General features: G+C 41.1%; 3 protein-coding genes across 6 annotated transcripts; 1 reads left to right on the top strand and 2 right to left on the bottom strand.

Moving 5' to 3' along the window:
- Positions 1-609: 609 nt before the first annotated feature.
- On the bottom strand, positions 610-6047 carry LOC115580650 (protein C19orf12 homolog). 3 transcript variants are annotated; one of them, XM_030415201.1, is made up of 4 exons: positions 5852-6047; positions 3779-3891; positions 2687-2861; positions 610-1196 (listed from the first exon to the last, which is right to left on the bottom strand). In XM_030415201.1, the coding sequence occupies exons 3-4, from the start codon at positions 2844-2846 to the stop codon at positions 931-933; spliced, it is 426 nt and encodes a 141-aa protein (XP_030271061.1). In that variant the 5' UTR covers positions 2847-2861; positions 3779-3891; positions 5852-6047; the 3' UTR covers positions 610-930. The 3 variants fall into 3 exon arrangements, with proteins under 3 accessions (XP_030271061.1, XP_030271062.1, XP_030271060.1); XM_030415202.1 differs by having other exon boundaries at positions 3779-3884; XM_030415200.1 differs by lacking the exon at positions 5852-6047 and adding an exon at positions 4156-4391 and having other exon boundaries at positions 3779-3888.
- On the top strand, positions 4789-8915 carry LOC115580649 (tumor protein p53-inducible nuclear protein 1). Its single transcript, XM_030415199.1, has 4 exons — positions 4789-4947; positions 6271-6414; positions 6553-6706; positions 7718-8915. The coding sequence occupies exons 2-4, from the start codon at positions 6288-6290 to the stop codon at positions 7944-7946; spliced, it is 510 nt and encodes a 169-aa protein (XP_030271059.1). The 5' UTR covers positions 4789-4947; positions 6271-6287; the 3' UTR covers positions 7947-8915.
- On the bottom strand, positions 8912-15323 carry LOC115580648 (uncharacterized protein F13E9.13, mitochondrial). Of its 2 annotated transcripts, none has more exons than XM_030415197.1 (6): positions 15206-15323; positions 14111-14193; positions 13841-14021; positions 13397-13547; positions 12245-12372; positions 8912-9192 (listed from the first exon to the last, which is right to left on the bottom strand). In XM_030415197.1, the coding sequence occupies exons 2-6, from the start codon at positions 14174-14176 to the stop codon at positions 9002-9004; spliced, it is 717 nt and encodes a 238-aa protein (XP_030271057.1). In that variant the 5' UTR covers positions 14177-14193; positions 15206-15323; the 3' UTR covers positions 8912-9001. The 2 variants fall into 2 exon arrangements, with proteins under 2 accessions (XP_030271057.1, XP_030271056.1); XM_030415196.1 differs by lacking the exon at positions 15206-15323 and adding an exon at positions 14768-15113.
- Between the last annotated feature and the right edge of the window lie 9 nt (positions 15324-15332).

Raw genomic sequence — 15332 nt, 5'->3', positions numbered from 1 at the left:
AAAAAATTCGAGCTGATTTTTCAAAGGAAAGAAAAGAAAATCATGACCACTTCATGATGCTTGTTGATTGCTTTGATGGTGTCCCACTTTTCTTTGTAGGCTTTGTATTTGTAAAAGGACAGAGCACTCAACTGGAATGTACATTTGCTGCACAAAAAAAAAACATTTAAGACTCAAAATTTCTACTTACCACCTAATTATTTCATCATCAGTTTTAATGTTTGACATATCTTTATAACCAACCTAACATGAATCATTTTATAAATTTATAACAAACGAATTACCCAGTGCAGGATTTATAGTTTTATATTATCTTGTAACCTTATCTCTCCATTTCCTAGGTAGTAATGGGCTTCTTTTGAATAGACTACAGTATTTATAGTAACTGTATCACTACAAGGGCTTGGTCACATTTAATATGACAACATGTGTGTTATTTGAACTATAAAAGCTTAATTAGATGGTTATGGAATAAAAGTTTCAGCATGGAAGATCATAACTGACCTTTGGAGGCAGTATGTTAAAATTGTCTGAGCTCATTGAATTGTTGCAGCAATTCTTGCTTACAGATTTAAGAAACTTTAAATGATAAAATAATTACAAAAGGAGACAATTAAAAACCACAATAGCTTCCAATGTTTACTTTCCCAGCACAATATGCATTGTAATGAGATGATCATTGTTACTCACTTCACTTGTCAGCGGTTTTAATGTTCTGGCTGATAGGTGTATTAAAACACCCTGATACAGAGTGCGGGAATAAAGATGATATTCTAATGGATTGATAGTGAAATCCTTCACTATCAATCCATTATTGAGTAACACAGGTAGGATTCTATGATGACGGTCCAGTGTTTGTAAAGTATAGTATAAAAGTTTGTTCTGTTTGGCAGCCGGGACCATCCTGAAAAGTCCATGTGTAACCATGACTCAGTCCTGATAACGCACCTCTGCTCTAAGTTCCTTTGTAACATAGTTCAGCAGGGCAGCAGTGACCTGCTGCTGAAGGGTGGCATTGCCCATCACAAGGGTGATGAGCTGGGCTGCGTCCATCCAGTCCATGTTGCCTAAGACAGCTGCAACATCATTATAGAGTTTCTTTTGCTGGTTAGGTGGCAGTTCCATCAGGATTTGAGGCAGAGGCCTGAACTGCCCGCTGGTCAGCCAGCTGCCCAAGAGACCGCCGACTGCTCCACCTGGTACAGAGAGGGTAGTTACAGGTTCAGTATGACTCAATTGTAGGTTTCCACTGAATGAAGCCTCAGCTTGATGCTCTGACGATTCCCTTTGTCTTCATCCAAATCATAAATAATCCACAGGACTGCTCGTTAAAGTTCAACAGTTTACTTCAGTGTGGTACAGAAAATTGTCCATTACTATTAATGACCGGAGCAAAAAAATGCTTCACTGCTAGAGGTCAAAAGAGTGTCTGTTCTCATTCTTACCAATGTAAACATGTTACCATGCTACCATGCTACTATGAGGTAAACCTGCATCAATGACGGCTGTACACACAAATTTTATATATATGTACTCTAAAAGGTCTTATCTGTGAATGATCTGGTCTACTAGAGGTTAACCAACAGTGATTTTTTAAAAACCCATATAATTCTGATAGTTTGGAGCAGTGTAATGTAATGTGGCTATGACTAAGTAAGGGCGTAAAGGCAAGTATCTGGCGAGTACAGAAAGTTACATCAAATTACTGTGATGCATCCTTTAAAACCAGGGAAAAGACAATGGTTAAGTCATATTGCAAAGTAATGATATCCATAATCTAAGCACATAATCCCACATCACTTGCTGTGTCTCCCAGCACAGTCTAAAGAGCAGGAGGAGATACCAGGAGACCGGCCGTTACACAAGGAGAGCTGGACAGGGCCTCAACCCAGCAGCAGGACTGGTATCTGCTCCTTTGTGTGAGGAGGACCATGAGGAGCACTGCCAGAGCCCTACAAAATGACCGTACCGGGATTAAATCCTTTGAGCAATTGTCAGACCTTACGCTGCTGTAGTGGGCCCTTCCTGGTGTAGGCAGTTCCTGGAAGACAGATGCATTGATGCTATTGACTGCCCCCCTTGTTACCCTGACCTAAATCAAATTGAGTGCCTATGGGATGTTACGTATCGGTGCATCCGACAATGCCAGGTACCGCCACAGTCTGGCGTCCCACAGGGACACCATCCACCAACTCATCAGGAGCATGCCCAGATGATGTTGGGAGAGCATACTGGCATGCGGTGGCCATACACACTACTGTGTCACATTATGAGTTGGATCAGCCTGTGATTTCAATTATTACTTTGATTTAGGTGTGATTTTGAATCCAGCCCTCAGTGGGTTGATGATTTTGGTGGTTGTTACGTCATTTTGTTCTCATCAAATATAAAATGTACAGTCAAGATCAGTAAAGATTTTCTACTTGAACAATTTGATCATCAAGATCTGAGGTGTGATTAAAGCTTTCCCTTTATTCTTTTCAGCAGTTATATCAATATATTACCCAGCCCTACTCTGTAGCCTGCACAAGGTTTTGTATTTTCCTTCAAGGTAATGGGACCCTACATATCTCAAAGCCCCCAGTCAGTGTGGGCTGTATCTGGACCTGTTGATCAGGCAGCTGTAATGTCTCCTTCAGCAATAGGTTTCAGAAACACACATTTTCATCTGAGTATTTATTCTTACCCACAGCAATCCCTGCAGGTCCAGCAACCAGCCCGCCTACAAAGGCAGTTCCTCCTGCCACCACCGCTCCTTTGGTGGAGTTTTTCACCGCGACCTTGATCTGATCGTGAGCTGATATTTCATAGCACAGACGCATGACATCATCCACTCGTGGAGCCATCCCTGCATTGAGACACTGGCATGATAGGAAAGAGAGGACAGTCAACTCTACTTTAAGGTCCTACCTAAAATACAAAAGAACGCTCTTTTGGCATGCTATATTGTAAGTAAGTGGTGTAAATTCAAATAATCCAGCCAACAGTCCTGCAACTTTGAGGTCAAAGAAATCATGTTTGCCATCTCAGGGCACAATGAATATATACTGTATGTTACTGTAATGCAGCAGTCTAGAGTCTCATGTCAGGTAGACCTAGACAAACTGGATTGGTTATAAACCAGGAAGAAGAAAAGGTGCATCAGGTAGGGTTTTGTAAATATGGTTTCACTTTTACTTCAGGTTCAACATAGCCAACATAACAGCTATTAAAATAACAACAACAATTATATTAACAATAACAATGCATTATTAGATATAGTCGAGTCAACTAAATTTCCCCAATATGTTTGAAGAAATCTAGATTTTTAGTGAAATGACGTGATGCTTTAACAATGTGTATGCCGACTGCCAACTTAGATGTCTCAAAAATCTCAGTGCAAAATGTAACTGGTATTTACGATTGGCAACATTTTATTTTTTTTTAAACAACAAGGTTTATAAATGAAGTGGGGCCTGGAAGTTTTATTTGTTAACTTGGCAGTCAAGGAAAGTTACTGGCATAAACTTGGAAGGTCCATATAAACTAACTTAATATAAACTAATTAAGCACAAGTATAGTCTTTAAAGTGGTTTCAGACAAGATAAAGTAAATATATAGAGGCCATTGGGTTTAGTCAACGATGGTTAGATTAAAATCAACTCTACTTCAAGTTTCGTTTCTATTCTATTCCTAACAAAACATGACTTCAAGCACCTTGAGTTCACTTCTCCTGTTTTCATGGTGAGATTTAAGACTTTCACAAGTGTATAACTGTTGCAATTACTTTCAATCTTACCTGTAATCCTCCCCCGAATGAGCAAAGAGATGTTTGTTCCTCACATGCATTCAGCTTTCCTCAAAACGTTCATTTGCAATGTATGATGGGAATCAGCAGTCGCCGACTTCCTGCTTGACACAATATATCAGAGAGTATACAACAAAGAATCGACACAAGATGATTCTTTTCAACAAAACCCATAAACGCACAGACATATGCCAGTCTAAACTGATTTCCTTTAGCAGTGTAAACCATGTTGGCTAAAGCAATGAAACAAATAAAACGTCTATCCTGACAGAGTTCTTCCTTTCCTACTCAGGTTACACTGCGGAGTTTAAGTTAACGCAAACACAAACAGCATCTTCGTGAGCGGGACAAGGAAAATCGAGACTTACGTGAGCTGAGGCGGTAATTGCACGGCTTTATCCACATTTTGATTGAAAATGCATGAGAATCAAAGATTAGCTTCAGAATGGTTCTATTTAGTTCTGCCTTGTAAGATTTTTTTTTACCAAACTTTTTTAGACAACATTAAAACTGCGCCTAGGATTACTGAAATGCCTCAAAGTAGCCTGCGCGTGCGCACAGAGCAAGCAAGGCAATGGCTGGCGTTTGGAGTAGGTTATGATCTGGAACTGAAGTAGAGTTCCAATAAAATACCAATCTGCTCGAGAGTTATACATGGGGTCAGCGTGTTTGGCATTACCATAATCTACTCGCTCATATATTTGTTTATAAACATAATAATTGAATGTATTGGAACGGTAATGGAATGGGTTAGAACATAGGCTACATTAGCCAACTGTTCAGAATACAGCAGCAAACGGAGAGTTTAGCACTAGTAGCCCATGATGGCACATATGACTTGTACACTGTGCTGTTTTCTGACTCCCAGTCGGGACTTATTAGTTGTGATGACTCAGCCGTGTACATAGCGTTAAACTGTCACATATGTAAGGAACAGGGGTAGTGGGTTTGTTGACATGTGACGTGGGGACTGACGCACGCTCACCCCGCCTCACTGGGCGGGATTTGGTGACGTTTGAGGACACAGTGAGGACTCTTGCCGATAAACAACTTTGAGATCAAAACAATCTCTGAAGAACAGACAGCAGCGTAGCTCGATCATCTCTGTACACCGTCCACACCCGAAGAAAACGGCTTTTTGTATAACTTTATTTGGACAGGTGAGTCAACATGTGAATTGCTATGTATCGCTTATCAACAGTGGACTTTTTGAGGCTTGGATTTCCTTTTTCTTTTGTTCTCTTACTACAATCCTCTTGGCGATGTGATGTCTTCGCAGTCATTGCCTGCTCGTAATTTGAACTGAATATCGTGTATATTGTATGGTAAAGTATGTCATATCAAGACTACATTCTCCACCGCACAAAGACAAACTAATTCGAGTGATTCCAAGAAATGAAGCAACACGAATCTAGGTACACAGTCATCATATGTTGTTCTCTCTGTTATAAAATCTATAAAGATAATAGGCCTGTTGACATTGTGCCGGGGACAGGGTTTGTTGCAGTCATCTGGCTGGGCGGACAGCGTCCTGCAGGGTGTCTGTGTTGACGGGGAGGGGTCCGGTGACACCAAATTCTGGGCAGACACTGTCAAGGCATCCAGACACGGGGAAAAACACGGCTCTATTTATGGCTTTATGTTTGTCTTGAACAGCAACAGCTGATATTAACCAATTCCTGTAATATAAATGTAATATATCATGGAATATTATAGCCATAATATATGTTGGGGTAGACCTAAGGATATTTTGAACAGCTGGGGGGAACAAGGTGTTCTGTAGTTGTTTTTGAGATCTGCCGACAGAAAGATCTCACAAGTGAATGTTGTACCGACATGACACCTTCACATACTTTAACATATTTTAACAGTTAGATATCTCAGTTTTAGCGTTGGTAGGATAATTAAATAATGCATTACGATTGCAATTTGTAATATCAAAATATCTTTGGTCCAGAATAACACGCGAACCTGTACCAAGGAATAACAAACAGAGAAGTTTCCTGTAGTACCAGGGTGAGGTTACAGGGTGATCCGTCAGCTGCCTTCATAAATAAAAGTTACCTCCCTTCTTCGTGAAACTTGTCTGAACAGATGACATAATATCGCAGCAATCGGTGTAATTCCAGCCTCTCCGTGTTCTCTCAGATGATTCTGTTCTAATTTGACTCCCACGTCACGGCGACGTACTAACTCAGACTGCTCAGGTTTCTGAGCCGCGCAATGGAAGGACTTGTTGGTACAAAGCAGTTCTCTGGTATGTAAGGAAGGCAGGGGGTGTTTCTTGGGACAGCCGCTAGGGGGAGCCATTTACATGGTTTATGTGTGAAAGAGGCTCAAGGTGGAGGAGGAGGTTGGTGGAAAAACCAACAACTTTAGTGTCTAAAAATATTAATTTAATGTCATCAGCTGACACAAAACTTTCACTCCACTGCAGATTGCTTCTATTCTTTGAAATGTACCTGCTTGCTGTTATTTTACAGATTGCAACAGAGGGAGAATGATGATCGGAAAGATTCTGTCACACCTGCTTGGCAGTGCTGGCGATGACTTTGAGGCAGCAGACGACTCTTATGAGGAGCTGATTGAGTTTGAAGAGGGAGAATGGGTCATTGTTAATCTGCCAGGTGAGAGATAGATCCTGCCAGAGGTTCATAAATATGTTGTACACACTGAGGAGGCTTAAAACGTTCTTGGCTCAGGGAGGGTGCTGCTTATACTGGAATGAAAACTGATCTGGTTGAATTCTGATGTTCCTTTTACAGAGAGCGGGCCGCTATCGGCCCCCGAGGTAGACCCTCTGGAGAACATGCTGATTGAGCACCCCAGCATGTCTGTCTACCAGATAAGACGCAGGATGAGTGGAGTGGAGGAGGACGAGGAGCTGGGCTCTGATGAAGATGAAGAGGACAACTCCAGGTTAGTTTCCATCTACAGCTCCGGCCTACACATGCACATTTACTTAAAATGAAAAAGTAAAAACACAGACTGAATTTACATCAGTGTTCATGAGGTAAGTGAACATGTATTGTCATCCTTTTCTAAAAACAAGTCAGAGTCCTAAAGAGAGGCCAAAACAGCTTTCATGGCATAAAACTGGTAACTACAAAGTGTTACCAAATTCCAGTAATTACAATAGTTGCCTCATTACTTGTGAGATTGTACTTCCAAGATGGAAAGTCCCTCACAATCTGTTGTGTTTTCAAGCCTGTACTACTATAGTGTAGTAGTACTCTGTGTACAAAGACTCAGACAAAAAGGGAATGCAGTGTTTTGACTGAGACAATGTGATCTGAGTTGGGGTCACCTCCACTGATTAATCACTCATGTTTGGGAGGCAGCCCCGATATTAAGTGCTGTCCACATTGACCTTGGCCTTTTGTAGTGACCAGTCCAATGCACACCTGTGTACAAATCATGTTGTTTAATCAGCCTCTTGGTATGCCTCACCTGTCAGGTGGATCGATTATCTTGGCAAAGGTGATTTTGAAAGATTTGAACAAATTTGTGCACCAAATTTGAGTGACATCGTTAATTTTTGTGTGCACAGAAAAAGTCTTACATCTTTTTATTTCAACTTTTGAGAAATGGGAGCGAAAACACAAAAGTGTTTTGTTTAAAGCCACGAGAGTTGTATCAATCTTATCTAACTTTGAGCAAGGTTAAGGTTTTCAAAATCAAGAATCAACTTTCATGTTTAGCTAACAAAGAAATTGGGCTGACATGTATTTCTGCAACTTAGAATCTTATTGATGATATAACTCACTAACCTCAAAAATGAAATGACAACCATCCAAAACCTTGCAATACTGTCCTCACGTTTGTGGTCTAAATCTTACATTTGGTTCTTACAGAATAGAAGAGGCTTTCACACAGAACTGGTGTGCGGTTATACTTATCTCTCTTAACACTTCATCTGTGTCCATCCAGGCCAGTGGCAGTGAGGCGGCACATATCCTGGCGTCTTGCTGCCTGGGGAATTCCTCTACCCTGCGACATCCAGCTGCTGGCTGTCCAACGGGCCAGGACCCAGGCTGAGTGGAAGAAGCTGAGCCGCGGCGCACTCCACAGGCAGAACCTGGCTAAGACCCGATTCTCCCCGGCAGAGAAACGCTACGGCCACTTCAAGCAGCCCTGCCAGCGTCTCTACAACTACTAAAGAGGAGTGAATGGAGGTGCAGGCGAGAGGGTGCGTCTCAAGCCCAGTGTGCAACACAGTGCCTTGACTCGAAAATTACTCAGGTTTTCCACCACTGTTGCACATCACACATATCCACAAAGGGCTAAGCATATGAGATTCACCACCTTCCTGGTGCAGTGTAATCTGCTACATGAACCACAGTGACACACGTTTCTATTTTGATGTTAATATCACCTCTGCACTGTAAACTCTGACGTCAGAAACCACTGACTACAGCAAACATTGATCTCCTGACATCTTGAATGGCACAGTTGTTCCCTTAGGCTGGAAAGCAGTAGTAGCACACACAGTTACTTTTAAATTAAAGCGTACGTACACCATTCAATGAGAACAGTTGAGTTGTTTGATTGTTTTTTCGTTTTTTTAGATTGATTAGATATGAGTAGGGGTAGGGTGTGTGAAAGTTTGATGTTGTTACTAATGTGTGACACTGATCCAAATATGGAAAATTCAAACCTGTAGAATAATTTGCTCGGAATTATGATGCTGTTGGATAATGGCACATTTGGATCGGTAATTCCTTGGTTGTGTTCAGTATGTTATCATGCCATGTGCCTCAGCATAGACGTTCATGTAATGAGTGTGTTAAAGTGTATTTCATACCACATTCAAATCAATTCAATTTTGAATTGATTTGAATGTATTGACCTGTACAGTATTCATGGTGTTCAAAGACATAATGATACTCTGTGAATTTCTTTAGATAAATGTTCCTTTAGATTCTTGTCAAGTCTCAAGGAATAAAACACAACCACTGTCCATGTATTGTACTGAGTCTACCATTTTGTAATTTTTCAGCTTGTTCTCACAATTTCACAAGTTGTTCATTTTAGACTCGTGTGTAAATACAGTTGAATATTATGTTTTTCTATTGATGCGTATTTATAAAATGTACAAAAAAACTGCAAATAAATATTGTTTTCTTAAGGTGGTGGCTGTATGTGTTTTAATGTGGCATTACATACAGTTATTATGCATGGAATTAAAGGCACTGGGGTGATGAGAGAAACCTCTCATTTTACAAGGTCACCTCTCTTCCCCATGAACCTCTTCACTCGCTCTGGGTCAACAGCGTTGGCCCAGTGGCCACCCTTCTTGAAATGAGAACCGATGATCATCCCATTTGCATCAAGATAGCCCTCAATGTTGTCATAGGTCACTCCAGAACCTATAAGCACTGGGATTCTCACAGATTGCGAAACCTCTGCAAAAAAAGCAAAGAAGCACACACTCTTTATGGGCACACAAATCCCTGAGATGAAAAAATTAATTTATGGTCGACAAAACATTTCTGGAGCTTCACAGCAAAGCAGTGTCGCGGCATTCACCAAAACAGCTTGAGTAGATGGGTATGGCATTTAAAACATTAAAAAACATTAAATGGCAACACACAACAAGTCTGGTAAGTCTCCGGCAGCCCAAAGATCCCAAATTGATATGAGAAGACATTCAACATACCCTTCGATTTGCAGTCAGGCTAATGTACCCATTCAGAGGGGCTGCACACTCATGCTTTTGGCTCAGCAAGCTCCAGTGAAGGTTTCAGCTTTAAAAAGGTTGTTATTAACAACTTTTGAACTCAGTTCAGGATGTCGGGGCTATCAGAGACTTGGATTATCCCAGACAAGCTAACTGGAGCCTTTTCTTTTGTTTCAAAACAAGTCCCTATCTACTTTGGTAGCTGCAAAATTGTTTTGATGTGAAGCTCTAAAAATGTTTTTGATGATGAATGAATTTTTATTTTCTGGGTCAACATTTCCTTTAATAATGAGGTCGGAGGCGTGCAGGTGGTCGAGTGGTTAGAGCGCATGCCATAAACGCAGCCGACCCCGGTTCGATTCCAGCCGGAGGTCCTTTGCTGCATGTCACATCCCCCTCTCTCTCCCATATTTCCTATCTGTCTACTGCTTAATAAAGGTGTCTATGCCAGAAAAAATCTTGAAAAAATAAATAAAAATGGGGTTGGTAAGATTATAGAAACCAGCAAGTGCAAGCTTAATTTTAAAAGTGTCTGGCCGCAAAGAAATCTCACTCCGTCCCTTCAGAGTCACTCTTTCTGAACACATGAACACTCACTGCCTGACTGCAGCAACAGGACTGCTCCCTAGCTCTCACTGGTAGCTAGGGAAATGTGTTAGTGGCTAGTTCGCCATTCTCAACGAATGCTTGCTTAGCTCCTTCAGTCTAATAAATACATACACAAACAACTCTGTCAAAAATCATATTAAAATCATACAAACACAAGCAAAATAACTGTCATGAATAAACCTCAGTTTAAAAAAAGTACCCGATGTGACAGTTAGTCCCTACTGCTGTGGGTGTGTGCTTTGTGCTAACTGGGATGGTTGACTGAGGCGCTGTGTGCTTTGTGCTACTCGGTTAGCGGCTGCTGCGTCACACTCCTTCATTGGCTCAGGGCCAGTGTACTGTGAGTGCAGCAAGTCCTTGTCATCGCTAACCCTATCCAACTATCTCACATCTCACATGGAAGACAACGCTTGACATTATCATAACGTACATAAACAATGCACATGGCTATTTTTAGTACTCGATGCTGTGAAGCTAATGTTAGTACTTGAACATTTTGGCTGCACTTTCTCTTCCAGTGTTGTGTGACTAGCTTGTTGATAACCAAACAATTAATCCACCAAGCCTTGTGGAAGACTCTGGCCACGTGCAATGAATGCAGAGTGACAGCCGCAGACAATGATTTATTTTTGTAATATTTGACAGAGCATTAGATGTATTGATTGCTGTCGGGATGTTAAGATATTTTCTACTAATACAACAAAAAAAATGCTTCTATAATAACTTACTAACCCCAGCCTTAATGAATGCCACCCACAGTGTCTGGTAAAATGGTGAGAGGGGACTAGTCCATGAGAGGCTGTGACACAGTAAACTTTGGAGGCAGTGGAGGCAACACACTGGCATGTGAGCTCCAGTGTTGTTCTGTCTGTCTGCTGCTTGCACGCTTGTGTTAGCAAGAGACAGTGCACGTGTGAGATTGGGGTAAAGTGTGTGTGTCTGTTCCTGTGTGTGACAGCACACTCACGTGTATGAACCTGAGGCTGTGCGCCTGTATAGCTCAAAGTATTTACAAGCTTTTTTGTATGTCGTGTTGGAGACACTGCTTAAAATAGAAGCCCCTGTCTTGCTTTGAGAAGGATATATTCCAGACTTTAGACCCAGTGGCACTCATTGGAAACAAACCTGGTTGCATTTTGTCACAGTTTCCTTGTTTACTGTTTAAGTCAGTGATTGAAAAATATAAAAATTCCAGTGGACCACCACAATGTAAAAATGCTCTATTATTGGTAAAAATCCTGCATTTAATATTTTACTTAAAAGAACAGTTCATCCAAAAAATTACACATCAAAAACATTGTCACAGCATTCTCCTAAACAACTGAAGTAGATGAGGACTTGGCTCCATAAACTCATACCGCATAATCCAACTCCCCAGAAGCCCTGAGATCCCAAACTGATTTGGAAAGATGTTTATTTACACCCTTGTGTGGTCACAAGTGGTCACACAAGCTCAACCCTACATTGAGGTTGAGGGTGTAAGTAACATCTTTACAAATTAATCTGGCCCGAGGACTCCTGGATTTGTTTAGGAGAGTGCTGCAAGGCTGACTTTTCTGTAAGCTCCAGAAATGTCTTGTGAACAATGAAACTTTGCTTGACTTTCCACTGGCATGGGGTTAGTAGATATTGGCAGAATTTGTATTTCTGGGTGAACTGTACCAGGTAAATGTAGTTAAGTATCAAAAGTGCAGGTACACATTATATACAGTTGTGGTCAGAAGTTTACACACACTTGTAAAGAACTTGTATCATGGCAGTCTTAAGTTTGAATGATTTTACATCCCACTTTTCTTTGATGGAATGAGTGAAATACTGTACAGAGTCTCTCTTCTTTACCCACAGAGCTCTCAGAGAGTTATGTGAGGGTATCCTCTGGTGGACAGACAGGGTAGTGACTTAAAATGAATTATACAGTACGTATACAGTATAAGACTGTGGTACTGTGGGAAATTACATAATCTTTTCCATTTTATTTCATTGCTAACTGAATACTTTTAGATTTGTATACCATTTTATATGAGTCATTAAAATATCAATGTCAAATCAATGTGAAAAACAACTAGGAGTTGCAGCCCCTGTATGGCTATCCAAAGCTGTTAAGCGGTGAGATCAAAGTTAGCATCGAGCTCCTGGTTGTATGAAGTGTGGAGCTATTGAGGAATTACCTCTGAGCTCCTGCTGGTCGGCCTGCAGTCCCGTGGCCGCTCCTGTGATGATGACTCCGTCAGAGAGGAAAAACTCTGCTGCACGCGCCGTCTCTTCAATGCTCATGTCTGATGTCAGGGCATGGGAGCTGGGAAAACACACATCCAAGGCTAATCAAATAGAAATTCAAATGAATTGACTGACTAACAACTTGGACCAAGAACAATAGGGCATCAATAATCTAAACCCTGATAGTCCCTCAAACTTCCTAACCCATGAAGTACTTTATTTCAGAATATAAAGTAGGAGTTCTTTGTGAGTCTGAGCTCTTATGGAACACTCAGTGACGACGTACAGGATAATGGTTCCCCTCAGAATCGTAGAATGCTGGTCTGGGCCTGTTTTTACTAAACTTTACTTTACATTCACTCTAAAGAACCACATTTTTCTCTAAAAGGAGGAATAAACGACGTACCAATCATCTCTCTCTCATTTACAGCAACACGATGGAGTGACCTTTATGATTAATTACATGTGCTAAGAGAAGGAATAACCAATTAGAGACAGGGATTTAACCTTCATCTGCCATACATGTTTTTTTCTTCCTTACACTGTAATAGGTGATATGTTCTCCAACATAACAACATGAATTACATTTTTTATTAAATTAATTTAAACTGTGTGAATTCCCTGATATTTCTATTAGCCTTCACCTAAACGCATGATGACTTACATTTCTAAAATACATAAATAGACATATAAATGAAGGGTAAACCATTCACAGGATGACTGGCGTGAAAACACAAACTAAACTGAGCAAACAAGCAGAATATTCAGCTGCACTGCACATCAAATACGATAAGGGGAATTGAAGTGCAGACAGACAGACAGACAGACAGACAGACAGTTATTCAGAGCGCAGTATAACATGTTTCTAAGATCCTATGTTGGAATCAAACCTGGGACGTTGTGGTTAGGGCATGTGCATTACTCTCTTTAAGATAGACATTTTGTTAAGCCGCCGGACAACATTAAGTATGAATCCTCATTAATTACAGTTGTATTCAGACATGGTGTCTCGTTAGTGTCAAATGTGCTTTAAGGTCTTTCGTGCATTTCATTGGCTCAATGGGTTCTCCTTTCTATTCAGACTGTATAGATAGTGATCTCACCTGTGCTTCTTTTTGATGTCGGTGAATATCTGCACATGGTCAGCCCCAATCTGTTTGCGATACCTGAGTAAGTCGCCAGCACAGGCATTCAGGAGGCCCTCATCAGCCACGTGAGAAAAGACAAAACCCTCAGCCCGGATGAAATCCAGACCTATGACCAGACGGTGACATTATAATGGTTTACTAACTGGTAGCCACTGTGTCAAATACAGGTCGGATTTGGAAGTCTGACAGTAGGCAGTTTCTTACAGCTTAGTTCACTGATAACCACACCTTAAGTTAGAAAGGGCTATGTAGTGTTTTGTAGGAAATTCTGTCTGCAATCAGGCCACGACAACACATTGTTGAAGATCTCTGTTCTGTTCCGTCCTAAAAGCTTTGCCTGCCAATGACTATCATCTCAAATACAGCCGAACAATGATGTGATTTATGAAAAAACTGAACCTGAAGCCATAGCTACAGCCAGTGCCTGCTGGTTAGCTGAAGACAGTATTTGCACTCCAAGCGGCAGTGATGGACAGACGCCTCTCACAGCAGTGCATACTGCCGTCATACAGGCAACCACCTCAGGGCCCACAGAGAAGGAGTAGGGGATATCATGCATGTTCTCAATGATCACACCGTCCTGAAAGAAGAGTTCACAAGAAGCGTTTACTGGCTTGCCTGGAAAGAATTAAAATGTGTGAGGAGTTCACACAATGTGCAATAACCTACAATCCCTGCATCGCGGTAGATCGCTGCCTCCTTGCATGCTTCCTCAGTGATTTGGGACATTCTCATACAACCCAGGGGGGTGCCTGAGGCAGACAGGAGAAACCTGGTTACACACAGTAGGACTTTACTCGACTATCTACATTTGATTTCACTTCACACATCTGCTTTGCTACAGTTCAGAGAGAACACTGTAGATTCCACCCAACTACATTCATTTGACAGTTATACTTACTTGTTTATTATGTAAACAAATTAAAATTTTCACAAAAACACATGATCATTGGATTTTAAAAATATGTCGCACTGTATTAAACTACCCAACAGTAAAGTAGTTTGCAGTAGTTTAGCTTAGACTGTAACAACAAACATGCTTCTTACTTGCACATGAATGCATGGGCAGAAATAATCGATTATATGACAATCACATTCACTGGGGCCATTTTTCTGGCACTGAGTATGCTTTAGACAGCTTTTATTAAAACACACCGCATGATGACTTCAGTGAAATGGCAGCACAGCTGTAATGTAGTAAAGTGTGGTAAGCCTACAGCTACTTTAAGTAAGCAAAAGAAATGAATACTTCCTCCACCACTGAAAACCTTTCGGAGGGCACAGGCCAGTGCCACTTTTTTAAAAAAAAATTTAAATGTGTTTTACCTGGTAAGGCTTTAACATGAATCATTCCAATAACCACGGATTTTAGTCGCCCAAAAAGCTTCAAAAACGTCATGTTTTACGGCGAAATCCAGGGAGAGGAAAAATATCTCGTATTTTTGTGTAAGCCTCGGGTCACGTGACTGGCCAAAGGTCATTTTGGCGTAATCAAACAAAAACAACACAAGATGAATCCTCTTCAAAATCAATATTTGGCTTCAACTGTTGTTTATCTTACGTTACCCAAACAGCTGTAAGAATAAATCACTACGCAGCACAGACAGTTTGTTTAAAGACAAATGAATGGCTCTGATTCGGCGAACCCATGCGGGAAATGGGCGCCGGCAGAAGCAGCAGCAGGCTAACATAGCTCATTTTTCGCTAAATAACAGATGCGCCCAGGGTGACAGCGAGCGACAAGGATATATAGAGTTCACAGACCGTATTGGCGCAGTTACATCCTAATACTTAAGTCGCGTTGTGTTTTATTTTAGGTTTAAATCCAAAGGACGGCGCCTTTGTTTACATCTGACAGACTAGCCACGCGGTGCCTGGGCACTTCCGCTTT

The sequence above is a fragment of the Sparus aurata genome, chromosome 4 (assembly GCF_900880675.1).
Source record: "Sparus aurata chromosome 4, fSpaAur1.1, whole genome shotgun sequence".
NCBI classification, from domain to species: Eukaryota; Metazoa; Chordata; class Actinopteri; order Spariformes; family Sparidae; genus Sparus; species Sparus aurata.
The sequence above is the reverse complement of the archived record's forward strand: the minus strand, read 5'-3'. Positions and strand labels throughout refer to the sequence as shown.

Excerpts from the sequence above, each read along its gene's own strand:
- LOC115580649 (XM_030415199.1), top strand. The coding sequence starts at position 6,288 with ATGATGATCGGAAAGATTCTGTCACACCTGCTTGGCAGTGCTGGCGAT. Across the intron at positions 6,415-6,552 it reads GGTCATTGTTAATCTGCCAG|AGAGCGGGCCGCTATCGGCC; the intron begins GTGAGAGATAGA and ends TTCCTTTTACAG. Across the intron at positions 6,707-7,717 it reads GATGAAGAGGACAACTCCAG|GCCAGTGGCAGTGAGGCGGC; the intron begins GTTAGTTTCCAT and ends GTGTCCATCCAG.
- LOC115580650 (XM_030415201.1), bottom strand. The coding sequence starts at position 2,846 with ATGGCTCCACGAGTGGATGATGTCATGCGTCTGTGCTATGAAATATCA. Across the intron at positions 1,197-2,686 it reads ACCTGCAGGGATTGCTGTGG|GTGGAGCAGTCGGCGGTCTC; the intron begins GTAAGAATAAAT and ends TCTCTGTACCAG.
- LOC115580648 (XM_030415196.1), bottom strand. The coding sequence starts at position 14,840 with ATGACGTTTTTGAAGCTTTTTGGGCGACTAAAATCCGTGGTTATTGGA. Across the intron at positions 14,022-14,110 it reads TCTACCGCGATGCAGGGATT|GACGGTGTGATCATTGAGAA; the intron begins GTAGGTTATTGC and ends CTCTTCTTTCAG. Across the intron at positions 9,193-12,244 it reads CGACCAGCAGGAGCTCAGAG|AGGTTTCGCAATCTGTGAGA; the intron begins GTAATTCCTCAA and ends CTTTTTTTGCAG.